General features: G+C 42.8%; 1 protein-coding gene across 4 annotated transcripts in view; it reads right to left on the reverse strand.

The window, feature by feature from the left end:
- SH3PXD2A (SH3 and PX domains 2A) overlaps positions 1-21,052 on the reverse strand; it is a 270,198-nt gene that overhangs the window by 34,490 nt on the left and 214,656 nt on the right. For all 4 annotated transcript variants that reach the window (XM_064464085.1, XM_064464087.1, XM_064464088.1 and 1 more), the window contains 2 exons: positions 5,111-5,224; positions 486-569 (listed from right to left, as the gene is read on the reverse strand). In XM_064464085.1, coding sequence (XP_064320155.1) covers positions 486-569; positions 5,111-5,224 — 198 coding nt within the window. The remainder of the gene's footprint in view (positions 1-485; positions 570-5,110; positions 5,225-21,052) is intronic.

The following is a 21,052-nucleotide window of genomic DNA, read 5'->3' on the forward strand; positions in this document are numbered from 1 at the left end:
CACAAGTTCTGAAGAAGTCTGCCTTTAGTACCAAGCACTGCTTGCAAGGAAGAGGGGACTGAAACTGGCGTGATTCTCTTTCCACACCAAGCACTTTTCCAGTGTGCACATCTCTGACCACAGCTTTTTGGCATTCTTCTAATTTTAACAGCCCTGAAAGTATCACTTGTCCTTATTGAGGTAGGAAAGACTGAGTATAAGTATGCCTAAAATTAAAACACAACAGATGTGAGCTTCCCCAAGCAGCATGAGGAGTCAGACTGCAGAGTTACCCTTGGTTATTAGCCTCCACTCTTAGGGTGCCTAACCCTGGCTCCAAGACACCCTCAAGCTGTCATGTATGAAATCCACATCTGAACTCTGGAGCTTCGGCCTCTCTCTGCCAGAGTGCTGAAGGTACAGACCCCAGCACACAACAGCCGAAGCTCCAGCATGGCTTTTGGTGCATCCTTAGGGGCTGGTGCCATAGGAAGCTATTAATTCACCTCGACTCTGCTGCCTGTTGACTATCCCGCCCAGCGTCCATCGCCGGTCCAGGCGTCTCAGGTGAGCCTTGCGTCGCTTAGATACTAGTTTGGAACATGGATGGAAACAAAACAAACAAAAAAAAAAACACAAAAAAAAATGATGGGAAGGTGAGGAATAAAACAAAAACATGGCATTTACAAAAGCACTGGTCTTGTTAGCAGGAATGGGTTAGGTGGGATGCAGACATTTTGTTTTAGTTTATATAGTACAGCAGAACAAGTTAGCTTCTTGAGCCTGAGCAATGTGAACCACCTAGAACTGTCACAAATTGCCACCTTTGTTATTTGCTTTCCTTAAAAAAAAACCCAAAACAAACAAACAAAAAAAACCACCAAAAAACCCATACACACACCCCAAAACAAGCTGTACAACTGAAGACAACTTGTCCAAGGAGGCTGCAGTGGCAGGACAGGTCAACATCATTGCTGTTGCATTTCCTAGTTAGGCTGCATGATCTTTGGAGAATTCAGTCTATTGTATATAAGAAATCCAACAGGGCTCTCACCTTCCCTAAGCAAATTATCACACTATAAACAACATCCAGGAAAAAAAAAATGGCAGCTTCTCTTACACGAGTTCACTTGTAACAACAGCGCTTAGGAACAGAGCTCAAGTGGAAAGTGTCTGATGCCTCCTTACTTGCAACACATGACTCAATTGCTGCCACAGCTAATTCTCATGATCCAAACTTCTAATATACCCAGTACAAATATAAGGATAAACCTAACCTTGCAATTACTGAGCAGGCTCAAGAAGCTAACAAGCCAAAACTGAGAGTTAGTGACACGCAAACAATAATTTATGCTTAAAATATAAACAAAGACAAACACCTATAGAAATGGCATTGTGAGAGCAGCTGTGCACAGAGGACACCACTTGTTTTCTGGATCGCATATGCAGGACTGTACTGTTCTTTCTGTTTGTGAAGGTGTGAACAACACGTGAACAATTGGATCGGCATAGAAATACAAACACTTCCCTTTTTCCATTTAAGGGCTTCCATGCTTGTTTGGCAACTACTGCAAGGCTGCTTGGTGCTGCCACAGAGCAATGCAAAGTATTACACTCCAGCTGTCACTAGGGTGCAAACAGAATGGTTTTGCTAGTGATGCTGGGAAGCTGTTAATAAACTCTGGTAACCCATCATTAATAACCACTCACTTCTGCTTATGTGCACTTATTTGGGGAACGTACCCTTGTACTCATGGCAGCAGACACCACTGGCATCTAGAACTATGTTCGGTAGACAGTCAGGCCCAGCAAAATTATTTGACTGGGGAATGATTAGCTGAATAAGTAAAAAAAATTAATAACTTTTTGAGAAAGTGGCTTTTGCCTTTCTGCCCTTTATATCTGTCAGAGGCTTAGACCAGACTTCTGTGCCCAGCTCATTTTCCTCAATTTCTCCTCTGCTGTGAGGCTTAAACCTTCTCTAGTCACTCTAAGTGGAGGTGTGGTGAGTGGGGTTGAACAGACACAATGTCTAGTTTGTGGTTCTCCATACTTGCCTTTTGATCCCATGTGAGTCAAAAAAGAACCACAAATTTTCAGAAGAGCTGGATTTCAAGTTTATAGACTGCTGTGTTTTTGGCTAACAGAAATCAGTGATCCTCTTGGAAGCCCATGGCGGCACAGAAGATGAGCTGTCTTCACTCCTTACCAGTAATGTTTTCCTTACCAGTTGGTTTAACCTGGTGACCTTCTCCAAATCAACAGGACATTAGACTGCTATTTACACACACACTACACAAGAGGCAACACAGGACACCTCACTAGACACAGATTATAGTAGAGAGAGAAGCTAAAGCTAAATTCACCGTAAGGCTGCCTGCATTAGGAGGTTTCTATACAAGAAGGAAGGAAATGAAAGATGTTGAACTTAAAGGTGGGCAGGAACAAAGGGTGAGGAAGGGGTAGAAATTTGCTTCAGGTGCCAACACAGAGAAGTCACCCACAGCTCCTTGCTCATACCAGGCGTTTGGAGGATTCAGCCATCCAGGAGCACCCTTGGAATACAGTGGGTCACACAGATGCACCACACCATGTCCTACTCACAACATATTACTATCCCTTTTATATTAGAATGATGCTTTTGTATGATTCAGGGTTTTTTCCTCCTCAACAATACTGAATTTGGCCATTTGATCCCAGACTTGGACTTGGTTGGTCATGCCACAGTTCCTCAACAGAAAGGTTATTTAATCAACAAGTGTCTAAACCTTTCCAGAAACCATTTTAAGATGTTTACTTTAACAGCTCTTGTGGCTGCAAATGTTTCTTTAGATTGCTTTCTGAATGTTTTCCAAGCCTTGTAAGATGGTGTTGGTCTAAACACAGGCCCAAGTAGCAACTGACTGTGTACCCTCACCCTGACAAAAGATGTTGTACAGGCTCAGACGCAAGGAGGAAACACTTTTGTCTTTCTCAGAGAACAGGCTATTTAAACAGAGACACACGGAAATATTACTGCTATGTAGAGACAGCATTATTAGTAAGTTGCATTCTGTACCTCCTTATTTACAAGGGCCTGGCACAGCAGAGCAGACCTCTGTGTCTGCCTGGCTTGTGGGCTTGTTCCAGGCCTGCTGCAAATGGAGAGGGCCAAGAGGCTGATACAGTAAGCTCCCTGTATTAGCGTTTCTGCCCTTTCAAAGCAGGCAGAGCAAAGATTGCATGGTTGCAGGAAGTCCACAACTCCAGGAGTGACTCTGAAACTTGTATGAACTCTAAATCCAGGGGCTAGGGCACTTAATCCACTTAAATGGCCTTCCTTCTCAGTTATATTGGAGTCCCCTTTCTCTGCCTACTGTGAGGGAGTTGGCAGGTTTTCTGCTTTTACACACTTTTCTTTAAGAGAGTGATTCTGAGTTGTTCTTTCCTCTCTTATGGAATAACTATTAGGAGAAGAATAGCCCAAGTAAAGAAGAACTGGAGGGGGGGAAAGAAACAAAGAACAAAAGAAGTCTCAGCTTCTGTGGTTAATAACATGAAACAAAGTTACTGAAAAAGCAAGTGAAAGCTGGGGCACATCAAAGCGGCTGCAGAGGTAATGCAATTAGGTTTGTCACTGAGATGGAACTGAACAGAAAGGGAAGAACAGTCTCAGGTTTCAGCATATCTGGATTTGGAGTAAGGCAGGGAGCATGACTGCTGACCACAGCTGAGGAGAGCAATGTAATGGATTACAGGGGACCCAGAGGAAAAAGATAAGGAACATTTGATGGATTTTCCATTACCCAGGAAAGACTGCTGTGTGGCAACAGCCCTATGCAGAGTACACTCCAGAGGGCAACATGAAAGGCAGAGGAGAGCTTGAAACGAAAGCAGTTTAAGCAGTAAGGCTGTCAAGCATGCACCATATTTAAGGGTCAGGAAAGGGAGGAAGCTACAGATTAAGACATTCAACTCCTTCAGGAAAGAGCAGGAAATTTTTGTTCTTTAACAAGGAAACTTTACTAACAGCTTTTGCATCCGCTAAGATGTTGCATCATACCAGACTAGTTCCTGGCCTACCAGTCTACACCCAGTCTGTCTCTAAACCCTAAGTGACCCAGGATATGGGTAGCTTTGAGCAGGGAAAAATGAGTTACAGAGCCAAAGATTTCAATAAGCCACAGATGTCACCCCTGGGGCCCAGCCCGAAGTTATGTTTTGCCTGTGTGCTGTCTTAATGGGCAGATGGTCACCCCAACACATCTCTAAGCTTCCTGCCTGTGCTAAGGAAAGGTCAGCTGAGTTTCCACATACATTTTACATAAGTGTCACATCAAGAGCACCTAGAAATTTAGCAAGAAGTTCATTAGAGTGGAGCAAATCATAATAAAAGTGTCCTTTGTACACAGTTGCTACATGAGAAGTCCATTAAGATGCGGTTAGTCTTTCATAATGGAACAGAAGAACATGTGAGGTTGTACTATTCCACTTCTGGAACCTGAATTAAGCATCTTTAGCCAAAAAAACAGTGCAGCTAAATACACGACAAATGGCACCTCAGTTTTAATAGAATGAGACCACACCAAATAAAATTACCTTTCCACACAATCACAGACCACAGCAAACAGCAGTGAGACTAGTTTCAAGGATTAATTAAAAAAATTGTATGAGAAGCAAGTTGTAATGAGAAGCAACCATTAAAATGAATCTCACTCCTTTTAATGGCCTGTGGCTCTAACAAGCATCTTCTTCCAATTAAAAGCTCTCACTTGTATAATTTCTGCAAACAAGCCATGCAAGTTCTCTCCTTCCATGGACACGGGAGCCCAAGACCCCCACCAGAACATGCTGCTTGGACTTGCACGTAAGTTGTCTGTATGCTTTTTAAGGGTATTAAAGTGATCATTTCAGCTTTTGAACCTTTTGTCATACTGACAGCCCAAGCCGGTCACAAAGGGATTACAGGCATGGTACTTCACTCCAATTTCTTCTGCAACAATTTATTTACTGATACAAGATGGTAGAACAGGTTACTGCGCTAGATTAACAGCCATAAGTAGCAGCAACAGTATTCAGTTTTCCTATTGGAGGAAAAAGCATAAAGCAAGTGAATACCACTTTCACCTTGATAACAAAAAGCTTTCCATACCTTCCCCAAGTTTGGATGTGTTGATGTCAGAGTCATCTCTGGTTCCATTTTGGGATTCCAGGTAAGTAGCAGGGACCCAGCCCTGCTCCTCCGCTGTGCTCACAAACCACCAACCTACAGAAAGAAGCAAAAGAAGTTGCTCAGTCCACATTAAGAGGAACAAGATGCTACTGAAGAGATGGCACAGAGTCAGCAGCTTCAGTGCAGGTTTGAGTTATTCTCCAGCATCCTAGAAGGAGAGGGGTTTTAGTCCTATTATACCATTTCTATTAGATACTCTGACAGTAAATGAGTGTGCAGGCAGGCCCTCATGTAAAAAAGGTTGCAATGGAGCAAATATCGGTTTATTTTAAGACACCTGAAGTCTATCCGTGACAACTCTGATTTGAGTTCTCCACTTCAATTTCCCAAAGCATGACTTGCAACATGTACATCTACAGTATCAAAACATTTTGTATGTATATATATGTTTATGTGAACATATGGGAAATAGCACAAACATTACCCAAATCCTAATATGAGGTATCACAGAAGTCAAAAGATGGAAATAAGACACACTTTAGTAGAAGGGCACAGATTTCAGAACAGGATACAAACTAAGTGCTTCTAGAGTACTTACCACAACAACCAGCATTTAACAAACATGACCTGAATTCAACGCCCTGAAAAGCTAGAAAGTACTGTACAGAACAGAGGAGAGAACAGCTAACTGAAATGTGACTTCTTGCATACGCACCAGTTATTTGCCTTCCCACCTGAACATCCAAGTTTCTACCTCTATCTACAAAAGTGTTACATATTCACCAACTATATGAATATAACCTTTAGGTCGCATCTATGGATAGATGAATAAAGCTATAGGTGAGCCATCTTTAGGTTAAATGCATCCAGCCATAACTATCCTTGCCTCTTTTCTTGCTTGGCTACATTGATTTATTGAACCCTCCACTGGTTTTGATGTAGATTCACTCACCCAAGAGCTTGCTGCTCTCAGATACAAGCACAGCTTAGATTCTGCTCCATTCAGGTAAGGTCGGGGTTAAGACACAGGACAATAAAAAGCCAAGCAGGTAAACCATTTCTGGTCTTCTCTACAATCTCCCAGTCTCCTCCAGAAGTACAAGTTGCTTTGTCAGGACAGTGCAAACTATTTTTCACCACCAGTCTTTCAGCCTCCCCAAATGGAGTGGAAAAAATAGCTATTTCTGTACATGTACCTCAAGACAGTTAACAGACTTCATTGGCTGTCATAAAACCAACAGATTTCACAGGAGACTCCCAAGCCCTCCTGCGATGAGCTAAGGCAGGGACAAGCCAGCTTGATTTGTAAATAGATGGGACACAAAACCTAGTTAATTTATGGTGGGGCAAAGCCCAGACTTGTGTGATGGCCATGCAGTCCCTCCCACCGTCTGGAGGCTGCAGGCCCAGGCCTGGCAAAGGAAGGGAGCCTTTGCTGGGCTCTGCCGCCATGCAACGTGCAACTTCTTTAAAGAAAAAAAAAACAACCCACCACCAAAAAACCACCAAACCTGAAACAGTGCTCAAGCATTCATGCCAAAAGTCACCCAAGTTTGTTCCAAATCCTGTCACGGAAAATTTTACCAAAGGACAGTGGTTACAAACCCTTATTTTCCTCCCTGGGGCCTGCAGCAGGCAGACAATATGCCCCCAGCACCAAACCCTTCACTCGCCACTGCACAGCTGCTAGGTAGCTCTATTTACTCTAGAAACTCAGACATGGCTTTCCATTTTCTGGCCCAGCAGAGGTTTGGAAACTTTGCTTCACAAGGTTCATGGTTGGAAAGTTTAAATTTAGTTATTCCTCCTCAGCAGGAGGTGGATTCTCCTGCCACGAAGCCCACAGCAGTGAACACGCAGGATCTGCCAGACCATTTCAAAAAACACATCTTCATGGTTGTTCCTTATTTTACTAGTAATGTATTGACATGGGTAGCAAACACAGTTTAACATACACTTATAATTACGCACAAAATGTCAGAAGCTGGCTTTCAGCTGATATCAATTATGTTACAGTAATTTATGTAAAGTCTTCCTCAGAAAGAAATCAAACAATTGCACAAAAAGGACTTGCCTACACTTAAAATGTGTGCTTGGGCCAAATTCGAACCACGGTAAAACCGTCTTTGGAGGGCTGGATTGCACAGCCTTGATGCCAGCCCAGTGCTAGCCCATTTCACAATACAGCTCCTCTGGTTTGGCTCACTGAGCTGCATCGTGTCCTCAGAGCTGGGTTTGAGGTCTTGTGTTTGGGGCCATAGGGTAGCTGAGCCGCCATCCATTTAAACAGGGCTCCCTGCTAAAAAACAACCCCTCGCCCCCACACCTAGGCATGCATACACAGCCTCCCCCCATCAATGCTGCTCCCTACTGACATTCCCAGCACTTGAAAGGCCTCGGCAGGGAGACCTCACAACTCCACTGATCTTACGAACAGGGTCCCATGTAGCAGTTGGAGGTCAAGTCATATTTGAGGTAGGTTACAGTCAAGTAATTCAACCAAATCCATTGCAACGTGTAGACAGAGCATGCAGTGATCTAAGTGAGGTTTTAAGCTGCTTTGATTCTTCAAGCCATAACTAATATTAAAACTCTTAATTGCCACAGAGCTCATGAAAGTTATTATTTCTTTCTAAAGATTTCCTTTATAAACAATGTACAAATATAAACTTATAAACAAGTATAAATGAGAAGTCTCCACAACTACTGAGAAATCAGCAGCATCTGTCCAGGTTCAGAGAAAGCCAGCCCCTGCTCTGAAATTCTCTTCTCCCATTTTGAGCTTGCTTCTCAGGACAAAAGAAAGGCTTTAATGCAGCTCATTGGATTAGCATGTCCACAGAAAAAAGTTACATTTTACTTAGACTGAACAACTGAGAAGCCTGAGAAACTTCCAGCAGCACCCCCAGCAGCAGAGAAGTCAAAAATGAATGCTCACAGGCAAGATGTGCAATATCTAGGAGTGGCCAAGCAGACACTGCAGAGGCAGCTTGCTCCTCATGAGGCGAAAATCTTAATTATCATGGCACATCTAAGCCATAACCCCACAGAAAGGAAATTACAGCATAGTGCAAGAATTGTCAGACTCCTAGCAGAAAATGGCTGAAGTGCAGACAAGTTCCACAATGTGGTTCGTGTGTAACAGCCACGAACTGCAGAACCGTGCCCAGCTGATCATGAAGTACATGGTTTGTACCATCGCCTCATTAAAAGCATTAGGGCAGCTGCCATTTAGTCCCACCACCCTTTCCTCCCTGACCCTCAGGTTCATGGGGGTTCATGGTTTGCAGACAAATTAGCCAGATTGGCCTTTGTTTGCAGAAAGTCAGGCTCTAACGGTGCAAGCTATCTCTTATCCCCTCCCCTGCCATCTTTCCCAACCCAAAGCATCACAGAAACGTTATTAGAAAACTTGTTTTTGAAACACAGAACAAAACATTGCATTTATTTTGAGTTCTCCCTCTATGCTGGAGTTGAACTCAACTTCACAATTCATTATTAAAACCATTCTGCAGCAACATCTGCAGGGAATTATGTAAAGTTATCTCTGTGCACTGCCAAGCCAGTCTGAGGTTTGCTCTTGCACTCACACCATCTGTAAAAATTAGGCAGTGCTTTACAACTTGAGTTAACCCTTACAGATGCCCCTATCTCTCAGGCATCTGCAACTCTAAAGCTGCTGTGGCATGGATGTCTAGACTAAGACTCATCAGCACTCATCCCTGACAGGGATTCAAAGGGAGCTTGAGCCTCACAGAAGGCACAGAAGGAGTTGTATCCACTGTGCCCAGACCAAACTCAGCTTAAGCTTTGCTGCATTACTCCAGATACTGCCTTAATACTAACCCAAGAATATTAATTTTTAAGGTAGGAGTGCAATTTTTTCCCCACATAGGTTGGCCCTTTGGTTGGCATCTCTCAGCATCCCTAGCAGCAACAGCCAACATGTCTCTACATTCAGAGAGTCCATTTAGGCTCTGATAACTCTCAGGCATTTTCAGCATGGAGCAACAACAGTTACTGAGACATGAAAGGTTCCACTTGCCACACATACACACATATATACACCATGGCAGGATGATGACTGCAAAATAGATTGGTCACACTAGGAAGTGAATAAGTGACAAAAGTACTTTGATTCTAAAAATCCAGTTCTTGCTTTTAATTGTATTCCCAGTCCTCTCCCCAAAAGGCTTTAAAAACAAAAGCAAAAGAACTAAGCAAATGTTTTTATCCACAACCCATACCATGAGAAACTACAAAAGCATAGTTAAGGACTACCTTTTATGCAAGTTTTTTTATCTTTACATGCATCCTCTCCCATCCATGCTTCAGTATTGCCCCTTTCTCTATACCAACAGGAAAATTAGCTATTGCTCTTTAAGTCTGCCTAATGACAAGATGCTACAGCTCACTTAAAAAAAAAAAACAAAACAAAAATTGCAGGATCATGCTGAACATTGGTTTCTAATTCTCCCATTAGACATTAATTTTTCTATAGACTTTGATTGCTTAACTAAACAATAAGGATAGCAACGCTGTAAAAAGGGAATGGGAATCTCTCCTGCATGTGTGGACTACACACTCTTCTAAACAAATGCGTAAATAACACTCCACCTCTCAAGAGTCTTGGAAAAAACCCACTCAAGCAGCAGCCTGGTACATTTGACATGTGCTTTTTGGGCTTCAGAGAGCTGTTCCCTTAAGTCCTTCTTCCTTAGAACTATCTCTTGAGGTTTGTTTTGCGGGGGGTTTGCTGTTTGTTTTTTTTTAAATCCAACAACTGAAATTATCCTACAAATCAGTACTATATGCAATCAGGTGACTTCCAGATCTGGCACACAGATCTTTTCATGCCAACAGCTGATTACTTTCCTTCAGAGATGTGATCTGCTTCATTAAAAAACAGCTAAAATAAGCTTAATGCTGTGTAGATGAAAGTGCTTTGCTTTTTCCACCCTTCAAGAACTCTTCCCACAGAGTACATGTATATTTTATACACATAAGGAAGTCAGTCATAATTGCTTCCGACAGACCTCCAAAGAATATGCAGAAGCAGAAATATAAAGGCACCAGAAGTAGTATTTTGCAAGAGGGATTTTCTGCAGTAAGCATATTCTCACACCTACTTCCTAAAAATTCACTACAGTGTCTGTACCCTGCTAGACGCTATCACTGCACATGCTGGCTCTGCTCTCTGTAAAAGGGTCCTTCAGTACCACACACTTGGCAAAGGTGCTGGGTTGAAAGCATTGAATTCGTATGAAGGCCAGCATCCGATTTCTGAGCATTTTGTCCTTATGATTCACAGAAGAGGCATCTTTCTTTTAAATATGGAGATATATGCAAGAGGTCTTCCTAGCATGGAGCTGACTAGTTTGGGGTACAGAAGCCTGTACGTGCGTCACTGCACAGCAGACTAAGGCTGTTGTCTCAGTATAAATTATTAAACTTGGTGAAATAAAGGCAGCTTTCATCTTTAAACACATAATGTTTCCCAGCTTGTGTGCACTGCAGACTTCACTGCAGCCACCACTCAACCATGAAGCAATGTTTGTCTCATGTTAAAGATGGAATTGGGGTTCAGAGACACACTCAAGGAAGAAAGATGTGCTTGTGGCAGACATGCTACGTGAACATAATTAAGATCCACAGCACAGGTTCACAGCCCAAAGGCGATTGAGCCGCACATCAGGATTCCAGCTCAGCCACGTGTCATGATCCTTCCAGCCAGTTCATGTCCTAGAGCTTGGTTCACATGGGCAACCCCCTTTCCCTCAGGAGCCTCATTTTGCAGAGTGTTGCAACCCCAAACGTCTCTGCCTGACTGCTCTCAGAGTCAAGAGTAAAGGTTGTTATCTTGTTTGCAACTACTATGGTTGCACCAAGTATTGCTTTAGGAATTCAGGAGTATAACTCATCACCCCAAGTTACTGCTTAACTCTAAGAGGTTTATAAATTTGCTGATCACATACCCCAAGAGCCCCACTGCACTGTGATGGGGCAGAGTTATTAGCTTTCTCATGTGAGAGAAAGAGGAAAAATATTCACACCTGTCACTCCTTTCCTTGTAGCCCAGCATGGGAAATCAGAGCTTCTATATGGTAGAAAACCTGTTTTATAACCCATAGTGTTAAAAGCTAAATGAGAAATTACAAACACAGAAACTCTGCCTTTTTTTTAAAAAAAGGCATGTGCTTCTCTTCTCAAATAAGCTAATTAAGATTTGAAGTGTAATAAGCAAGCATTTTGCTCCTGGTACCAAATATGCCACAATATCTGATGGAACATACATTAGAAACCACACACCTGACTGCTGTTCAACAGCAGTCACACAGCCACAGGCTACCCTCAATATTTAAACTGGAATAATAGTTTCATTATTTAGTGAAGAGAGAACACATTAAAGAAGGAAGAAAGAGAGGCTGCACACTCCTGTGCCTTTCTTCAGTCAGTGTTCAACTAAAATTTACAGGAGTCTCTACAAAAACATAATAGGAACCTGACCTTAAGAGCATCACTTAGGAACCCTGACAATCCAAAGCACACATGGATTGTCCTGGAAACACTCTTCTTTCCCTCCTAGGGAGGGTCTGAAAGCTGAGTTGTGGTCTCATCAGAGTACAGGCTGCAGCAGTTTTTACTTAATTTGGTGATGGAAACAACACCGAGAAGAGGGCTTCCTGAGGTGATGGAAGAGATGGGGACCAGGAGGTGGGGTCTTCTGGAAGGCTGGACTCTGTCGATATAATTTTTTTGTTATTAACAGAACTTTACCTTATGCAACAAGAAGTTGGAGCAAAAGGCCAAGAGCTGAGACTACCGTTTGCTGTTCTCCACCAATATTTGACAGTAACCGCAAGTGCTTAGGACTCAGCAGCAGCACAGGGAATTACATTCCTTGCACTGCTTTAGGTGTTACTGAGTTCAATGAACATGGAAGTGAATCACAGAGTTTGGGTGCTGTGATGTATGAGGGAGAGAATACAGTTCCTTCCTGCAATGACTGACTATTAAGGTAACTAGTGGTTTCCAGTCTATATCGTTATGAATTTGCCATCCTAATCCTCCCAGTCTGCATTCTTCCTCCACCTCTACTACTAATCTTGATGTTGGTAGTGTGGAGGTAGGTGGTGTTGGTAGATGGAGACTTCTCAGCTGTGCTGTTAGTGTATTGTTTTGCTGTTGTATTCCAGTTCCTATGGTTGCAGAGCTGGCTGGCACAGAAGGCCACTACATGTGAATAAATAGCCTAGTTATTGCTGCCACACAGGTTTTTCCTGGACCAAAAGCAGCTGACTAGGTGTGTACATAAGTGCTAGATACAAAGTCCTAAAGTGAGTCTCAGATTCTGGCTTAAACATCTAGCTTGCTTGGATTGGTTTCACATCACATTATATGCATAAACACACATGTATATATGTGGAAATTCACACTGACCTCTGCATTCAAATGCATATTACCCTAGTCTTCTACTGGGATTAGAACCATGTTTCCTCACACTTCTGGAAAAAAAAGTGTTCAGAACATGGGAAAAGTTCATGGGAAAGAGAAAACTGGATAATATACAACTCAGCTCTAATACTTTATGGGTTACATCACTAGTAGATATGATGGATATTCAGAGCACTAGACAACTAGGAAATACCACATTACTGGATTTGTTCAAATCTTATAAGCTAGTAGGTGACAAGCCTTCCCGAGGTGCGCATTTGGCAAAACACTTAAATATTTATCTCTTATTACAATTGTGACTTTTTGTATGTATGTGCATATACGTGTGTGGGAAGTTGTTTAATTAAAGCACACAGTTTATATTTGGGTTCTGATAATACAAACTGATAGTTACAAACTCCAAGTGCTATATCTGCAGCTATTTGTTGTGGCCCAGTTGTTACCCGGGTGCTTCCCCTCCCTCTCTAAAAAGAGGACCTCAGATCTGTGTATTGACACAGCTGGAATGAAGGAATCTGCCAAACACGTTTTCAAGAATTGGCACATACATCCACAAAGCCATCATATAATCCAGTACAAATTACACAAGTTGTGTCCTTAAAGCAAGGGAGTAAATGCACTAACAGCTACAAAAGAATCTTGGGACATTGCCTGTAAATCCCAGATCAAGTCCCATCACACTCCAGGTCACCAGCTTCCCGTAAATTGTCAAGTACCCTGGGCTCCCCAAGACAGAAGCAGATGAAAGCACCACTTGCTAAGCCTGCCCATGGCCAAATCCAAAATGCATACAGCCAATATGCCCAAGGTGTTGGCCAGCATCCCCAGACCACTGAAATTAGGGGATCCACAAAGCAGTGAAGTCAGCTGGTTCTACAGGCCAGTCAGCACCCAATAAGTAGGGGGAAAAAAAAAAAACAAACAAACCAAAAAAACCCAAAAAACCAAACAGAAAGTTTGCCAAGGCTCAAACATCCTAATGCCTTCTAAAAATAAATTTAAAATAATCTTTCCCTTCCTGCTTTACTTGATTTCAAGAACACCTAACAGTGAAACTGTCTGTGCAATGTGAGCTGCATTCCACATAGCCCAGCATGTTTGTGGCTCATAGTCCTTGTTCAGTATAGAAACAAAAGAAACTAAGAGAGGGAGTGCCTTACTCAGAGGAAATATCTCATCAATCATGACAAGGAACAAAGCTATCTTTAGGTGGGCATACTACATTGTGCAAGCAGCCTGGCGGCAGCTGTTAGCCTGTGAATGCTGAGTACTGTACAGTAATTGAAATAAAACACAGTCCACCCATAGCCCGGTGGCTTTCAAGAAGTTACTGACTTACAGTGGTATACTGGCCAACGGTGTCGTGCCATCCAACCCACAGTACCAGCTCAGTTATTACAGAAAATCCTGTTTACTGATCACAGATTTTCTTTTTTCTTTTTTTTTTTTTTTTTTTTTTTACATCTGATCTGCTTGGAAACAGGATTTCCTGTCTGACCTCAAGTTCTGGTCACACTATGTATCAATTTTCACATTTTCTTGCAATCTTGTTTTCCTCTTGGAAAGTGATAGATTTACATGAACCCTTCAAAGAAAGTCTTTGTGATTCTAGTAACCACAAATCAAGGTAAGATTGCTAGAGGGCACACAGACTTAACAGCCAGTATAAAAAGTTGCGCATTGTCTGTATGGGCAACAAGTAGTACTGGACAGTATCTTCCTTTCTTTCCCTTCCCCCAAAGTTTTTTTTTTTTTTACTTTAGTAGGTTCTAGAAGTTGACCAGTGAGGATACCCACTGCTGCTAATGTCTTTCAGTACAGCTTCCCTGATCACGTAAGTTCATGGGGCACTTTCCTTCCTCCGTTTTCAGCTACAGCCCGGAGTCTTTCATCTACTTCCAAAAGTACTTCTGATCTGTATCTCCTTAGTGCTTCTACTGTTAGGAAGATGTAGCTCAAGTAGGAGAGATAAGCAATAAGTCCATCTCCCACCCTCAGTTAACCTTTCCCCCACCTCCTCTCCAGCAGCCCATCATTTAAATGTTGAAATCTATAGACCCAAGCCTTTAATGAACCTGCCAAAATGATATTTTAGGCACTATGTTTAAATAAGTCAATAATTTACAAAAGCTTCCAACCACAAGTGGGTTTGCTGGGGCACAGATAGAGGAGCACTCCAGCACACAGCACAGGATATACAGAAATCAGGTGGGCAAACCCAGCCCGTGGCAGCACATGAGTAACCCACTGCCTTCAGGAAGGCCATGCCAGCGTAGCCAGCTCCTGCAGCAGATTTTCCAGAGCCATGAACAACTGCTTACAGTAAAGGCATGCACACAGATGGCTTTCCGCCCCATGGGGCACAGGCAGCTCAGCCCTGGGAGCCAACGGAGAGTCTTTATTAGTCATTACCAGTTGTGGGGTTGTGTGTTTTCTGTGGTCAGCCAACAGGGTGCAACAGTCAAGCTCACAAGTAATTTCCTTTACATTCACAGGACTTAATCTTAAAGCAAACACATTTTGTGTCCAAGCTTTCTTAGGAAAACATGAATAACCTTTCAAATGGGCCTCATAGTAATCTTGTCCAAAGATTACAAATTACTTCCTAGTGGTTTAAAAAAGTTAGACCCCCAGGCCCAGCTGATAGGAAACAGCCTTCACAGGCAGCAGAGAATAGCCAATATTTACTTCCTGCACAGACTGACAAAAGTTGCCTTTACTTTAATTTCATATTCTGAAGTCTGTAGAGAATGTGGTGTCAGTTGTTTACTGGGAAATCCTCAAAACCACACAGAATCAGGAAAAAGAGACTCTGGACTAGAACTGATCCTAGCAGAGTACCAAAGAACAATCCAGGTGCTAGGGTCAGAGTTGTACAGGAATCCCATATTTCAGACAAAAATATATCTGTGACCTCCGAGGCAGACTTCGATTATGTCAGGACAGAACAGAGCAACACTGGACAAGAGCTTGAAGGAAGGAACAAAGGCTATACTATCCAGCAGAAATCAGAGGAGAAAGCAACCAAACATATTAGTTCAGTCTGAAGCACAGCTGAGTCACCAGATTAAAACCACTACCTTTATAAAAAATTTTTATGGAATCATTGTGAACCACAATACTGCTAAAGGAACAGACACACCTCGGTTTACCAGTGCCCAGGCACAGTGTGCAGAGCAGCACAACTCTGCAGTGCTCAGATAACCATCTCAGAAATTACCATTTCCATATCCTGGCTGTTCCTTGAAGCTCTTGCCGTCCAAACACAACTCCTGTCCAGCTCTGTTTATTAGCTAGATCTGGCAAGGTTGTAGCCCAGATGGTACGTTATCACAAATACTGATGTAAGCCAAACCAAATGCTCCGCTCTCCGACACTGCTTCGTTGCTTTCCTCCTGAGCTCTGTTCAAGCCGTGATTCTGCAGTGACCCCAGGAGCTGAGCCTCAAAGAGCTGCCTTCAGAGGGCTGTAGGAAATGACAGCTTCGGAAATGAGTACCAGAGTGAGGATTAGCAGGCTACAAGAGCAGCCGGTGCATTAGTGGGCTGCCAATTAGCTAACTGTATTGTATTGAACAAGGACATACGTGAGCAAGTAGTATCACTGACACTCCCTGGAAGAGATTACCCAATTCAGTATTTTCTGAAATGTTTCTCCAGGCTTGATATTGTATTTTTTCAGCAGGAAGCTGAACTGGCCCTATTTTGAGCAGATTATGGAAAAGTGAAAGAAAAAAAAAAAAGGGGGGGGGGATCGGGGGGAAGATTTGCCTTTATCATTATCAATCATGAAGACCCAGACAGTGAGAACAGCCTGTGCAGGTGGAAACAGAAGGGGACATTCACCTTTAGCGAGGGAAAACTTAGCTCATCCACATAGACTTCAAAAAAGCAAGCAGGAATTACTGGGTTCTCTGGTTCCATCAGCTCTAACAAAAAGGTGTATCAGCAGCATAAGAAGAAAAGGTGAATATAGGAAAGCTACTTAGGCAAAAACCTCTGGTAAGATGCCCACTTCTCTCCCCTCCCCCCCAGAAAAAAGAGCGCTCCTCATGTTGCAGAAAATACTCCACATGCAGCCAGCTAACTAAGCATTTGTTTCTACTCATTCTGGCTTAGCCTCTAGATAAGAAGCCTACACACTCTGCTCAAACATCTTTACAGTGCTTTTCCTACGTGGTAGTAAGCACATGATTTCCCTGCAGCGTGCTTGGTTGTCTCACCTGGGATGTTGACTCTAAAGACTGATATTCAGCCTTTGGTGCTCCTTATAGACTGTAAAGGCAGCCTAGACTCAGAGCAGAGACCTGCTCTGCCTCAGCGAGGCGTTTCTAGTCTCCTAAGTCTTGCACTATGGGAATATCAACAGCAACATTCCTATTAACACCTTCTTCATAGAGAAAGGCCGCGTTGCTGGCGGCCTTAGATGCTAGTACACCTCCAGGAAGGCACCATGAAGTATGCAGTAAGTCAAAGTTCTAATATTTAAACGTTTCATTTTCTAACTCCTTCTGTCTCTTCAAGCTTAATCAAACGAAGCCAGAGCAGGCACTAAGCACAGATTTGCTGGCAATAATCAGTGAGGCTGATTTTCTGATGCTAAATAAAGGTTAACAAGGCAAATTAATGATGAGATACAGAAGAGCTGTCAATCTCTAGGCATTTCAGAGCTGAGACAAGACAAATACATCATTGTGAGGCTTATTCCTTTCCATTAGGAATAAATCAACCATGAAACAAGAGCAAGAGTAATGCTGTCCTTGGGCAAAAAAGCTGAGATTTGCAGACCCTCCATTACAAACACACATGCATTATACAATACAGCAGCATTTAAAATAAATAAGCAGCACAGTAAGGGATTACCTAAACCTGTTAGACAGATGATATAGGAGCATAGTGTTTATCTTTTCAACAGGGAGTCACTTAAGCTTCCCTATGAGTGCATGCAAGATTAAACCCTTCCCTCTATTCAGTACAAGGCTACCAAAAGAGGACATGCTGGACCGCCTGTAACTACCCTAGCCAGACTCTGCTGCAAATCCTATACTTTAGTGTATCTCCTCCTCTGCACAGGCAACTGCTATTCACCAATCACTCTGACGCCAACATCTTACAAAACCCCGAGTGCAGGCATTTTGCAACTCTTGCACTTCTCAGGATCTCACTCTTGGCAGATTGATGGCCTTTTTTTTTTTTTTTCTTCTAATTTCCCCAGAATACACTGATTTCTCCTTTTTTTGGGAAGGGTCAGTGATGGAGCACATAGGCTGCACTTTCACTGCAAGCTGAGAAAGAGGATGGTCCTGCTGATGAGGAGGTGGCCTAGCTTTGGGTAGTTCTCTGTAAGACAGCTGAGAACCAGACCAATTCTTTTCATAGGCGGAGTTTTCCCCTCCCCAGGTTCCAAGTCACAGTTATTTCCCTTCCCCTCCCCACCACCCAAATTTGAACAGCGTTTCCTTTGTCTGCCCCTTACGTAGGCTTCCATTCTCTGAAGACAAGGCCTAAATGTCTAGCATAACAACACTCTGATCTCAGCTGGGCCTTAGGCACTGCCATAAAACCCAAACAGATTACAGAAGCATAGCTCTTGCAACATAAAACAGCTTGGATAGTAAATAAGTCTTTGGATAGGTCTGTTAGCTGCCATATTAATTACGATGTTGGAATGCTGTGGTTTAACAATAGCTTATATGGCCTAAAATTTTTTCCAAGACATCCCATTTAGTGCCTATTTGTACACATTTTTCAGGATAAGATGGAGTTCACTGCAATACTAACATGCTGGAGGTGCACTGTTGCATATACTTCAAGACCAACTAGATTACTAGCACATTTTAGGATGACTAGTGAATTGAAGTTTCCTCAGCATGCTTCCCTCACAAGGGCTGCGAGCCAGGGTTACAGAGTAGAAGGAACCCAAGCTGGGCAGAAAGTACATAGTTCTGTAGCTGCTAAATCCCTACTAGGGAAGAGGATTCCCCATTACCTTTCAGAGAGATCTACCCCCCACTCCCCTTGTTTGCATGGGCTCTTCAGCACACACCCCACCCCAAAATTCTCAGACTCCAGCTCAGCAAGACATCATGCAGCCTGCAGACAGTAACCAAGACCACATGTTCTTTGTGAAGGATGGACATCACTTCCAACTGGAACTTATACAGAGACCCTCAACACCAGGCATGAGGGTAGCCACCTCCAAGACACACCAGTCCCCTGAATAATTTCTTGGTCAAGCGTCTGGCTAGTAAATGACACCTCCTGAATGTTCAAAACCACCTCCTCACGTTCCTTGATGCCATGAGAAGATATAGCACAGCTCTTTCGTGCTTACAAGCCATTTTCACAATGATCATGCTTTTCTTGCCTGATGTATGTGTCCCCAGTTGCTAATGTAAGTCAGTCGGGTTGCCTGGTACCAACACACGTAGTATGGTCTGGGAGAAAAACAAGCTGCTTGCTGTAGTTATTTGGCAACTGTCATACTATACTTGCAGTAATTCATGGTAATTATCAGTTAGCATTAATTACACAGTATTAACTTGTTAGTTTTATTTCTTAAAACCAAGTATTCCCAATGTGCCCTGCTAATGAACAAGTTCATCCAGATGCCAAACAATAACTGGAATTGGTTTAATAAAGTTTGGAAGTCAGCTTTACATGGTGCTAAAATTAAGGGCTTAATTCTCTGTCCTACAAAATATTAGATTTGTTGGTCATCTGCCAGCATGTTCTGGTGCTTGAGGATATGGTTTAGTGGTGGGCTTGGCAGTGATAGGTTAGCGGTTGGACTCGATGATCTTAAGGGTCTTTTCCAACCTTAATGATCTATGATTCTATGATTCTATGTTCTATCTCAACTCTAAGCTATGCCCCTACTTGCTAGTCCACACTTAAAGCTGAAGGAAAATGAAGATTCAAAGGAGATTTGAAATCTGGTCTGCCCTCTTGCATCTCACAGGCTGTTAATGCCACATGACCTGGCTCACCAACACTGTGCCTAATAACCTTTACCAGACTACTCATTCTAAGGAGCATGGCTTTCTTCAATAGCTGAAGATACAGTATGGAGGAACTTATGCCAGAAACACAGGCACCGGCCACCAATATCTGAGGAATTATCATACAGACATCTAACCTGCTTCCCAGGATGCTTGGTGAAGATTTAGGTGATGTGAAGGTAGAAAAATTCAACCTTGCAACATTTGTCAAATTAGATTTTAATTATTTTTTCAATTTCTTTACCTTTGAGCTTCTGCATTTACCTTGGCAACACCTTCCAGGAGTCCTGTCCCCCCCGTCCCGTCCCCGTCCCCCCCCCCCCCCACCCCCCCCCACCCCCCCCCCCAAAAAAAAAAAAAACCAAAACCAACAAGAATGATCCAGAAAGTCCCAGATATTTCTGTCAGCCTATCACATCGGCAAGTAAGTTGGAAGGACCAAGCCAAAGCCCTGACCATCACAACCATTGAAACTATGCTCTGAAATTTGACTTCAGGACAATTTTTCTAGTTTGAGTAGAAGGCAAGCCAGTATTTTCATGTTGCACCTCCTAAAGCCTGATAATATCTAACTCTATGAGTGGAGGTGATCTGCTTCTACCTGGATGCAACGAATGAGTCTCAAGAACACGTCTCCACCTTCCTACTGCAAGAAAAAATTAGTTAACTTTGCTCACACTTGTTTCTTTTAAGTCTTGATCTCTAAAGAAAAGATAATACTAGAGTAACCTTAGAGTTCAATATGACATTTGATATATTTGCTGATGTCACTTACAGATGTCAGCATGGCTATGACTTACTTCCATGAGCTGCCTCTCCCCCTGCTCCATCTCCCAGCAAATGCAGACACCCTCCCCCATTTTTCTTCATGGTATCTCTTTTCCATAGAACATAGGATAGGCAAAACTATTAATCAGTTGACTTCTCTTTCTTACCACTTTTGCCTCTTCCTCAGCAGGGCAGCTCCCTACAACATGGGGCTGGATCTGTTTTCAAGCAGAGGAGAGACTGTGTCTCCATTTTTGGCTTTTCTTCTATCCAGAAGCAGCTCTGGGCTTGCCAGCACTGCTTCCCCACAACCACGAAAGAACAAAGTTCATCTTTCATGCCATTTCCACCTCTAGTTTTACAATTGCAAAAAGGTTTGCACTACCGTTTATTTATAAAAGTAGGAAACTTTTTTTTTTGACCTGGATTATCTGAGTAGGCTGTAGTCTCCTATTCAGTAAAGGTATTCAGCAGGGAAATGGCCCTCAAACCACATATTCTAGTCAAGTGTAGGCTGAAGCACTTTGCCTAGCTGAGGAGCAGAGCCAAGGAGTAACATGTTTAAGAGATAAAAACCCCACCTGTGTGGAGCCACTTATTCCTTTACTAAGGGCTATGCCTGTACAATGATGCCATTAGGCCTTTAACTCATCACAGCTTTGTGCTGTCACTTCCAGCCTCACTTGCTTTTTCCTTCC

This window comes from Phalacrocorax carbo, chromosome 12 (assembly GCF_963921805.1).
Source record: "Phalacrocorax carbo chromosome 12, bPhaCar2.1, whole genome shotgun sequence".
NCBI classification, from domain to species: Eukaryota; Metazoa; Chordata; class Aves; order Suliformes; family Phalacrocoracidae; genus Phalacrocorax; species Phalacrocorax carbo.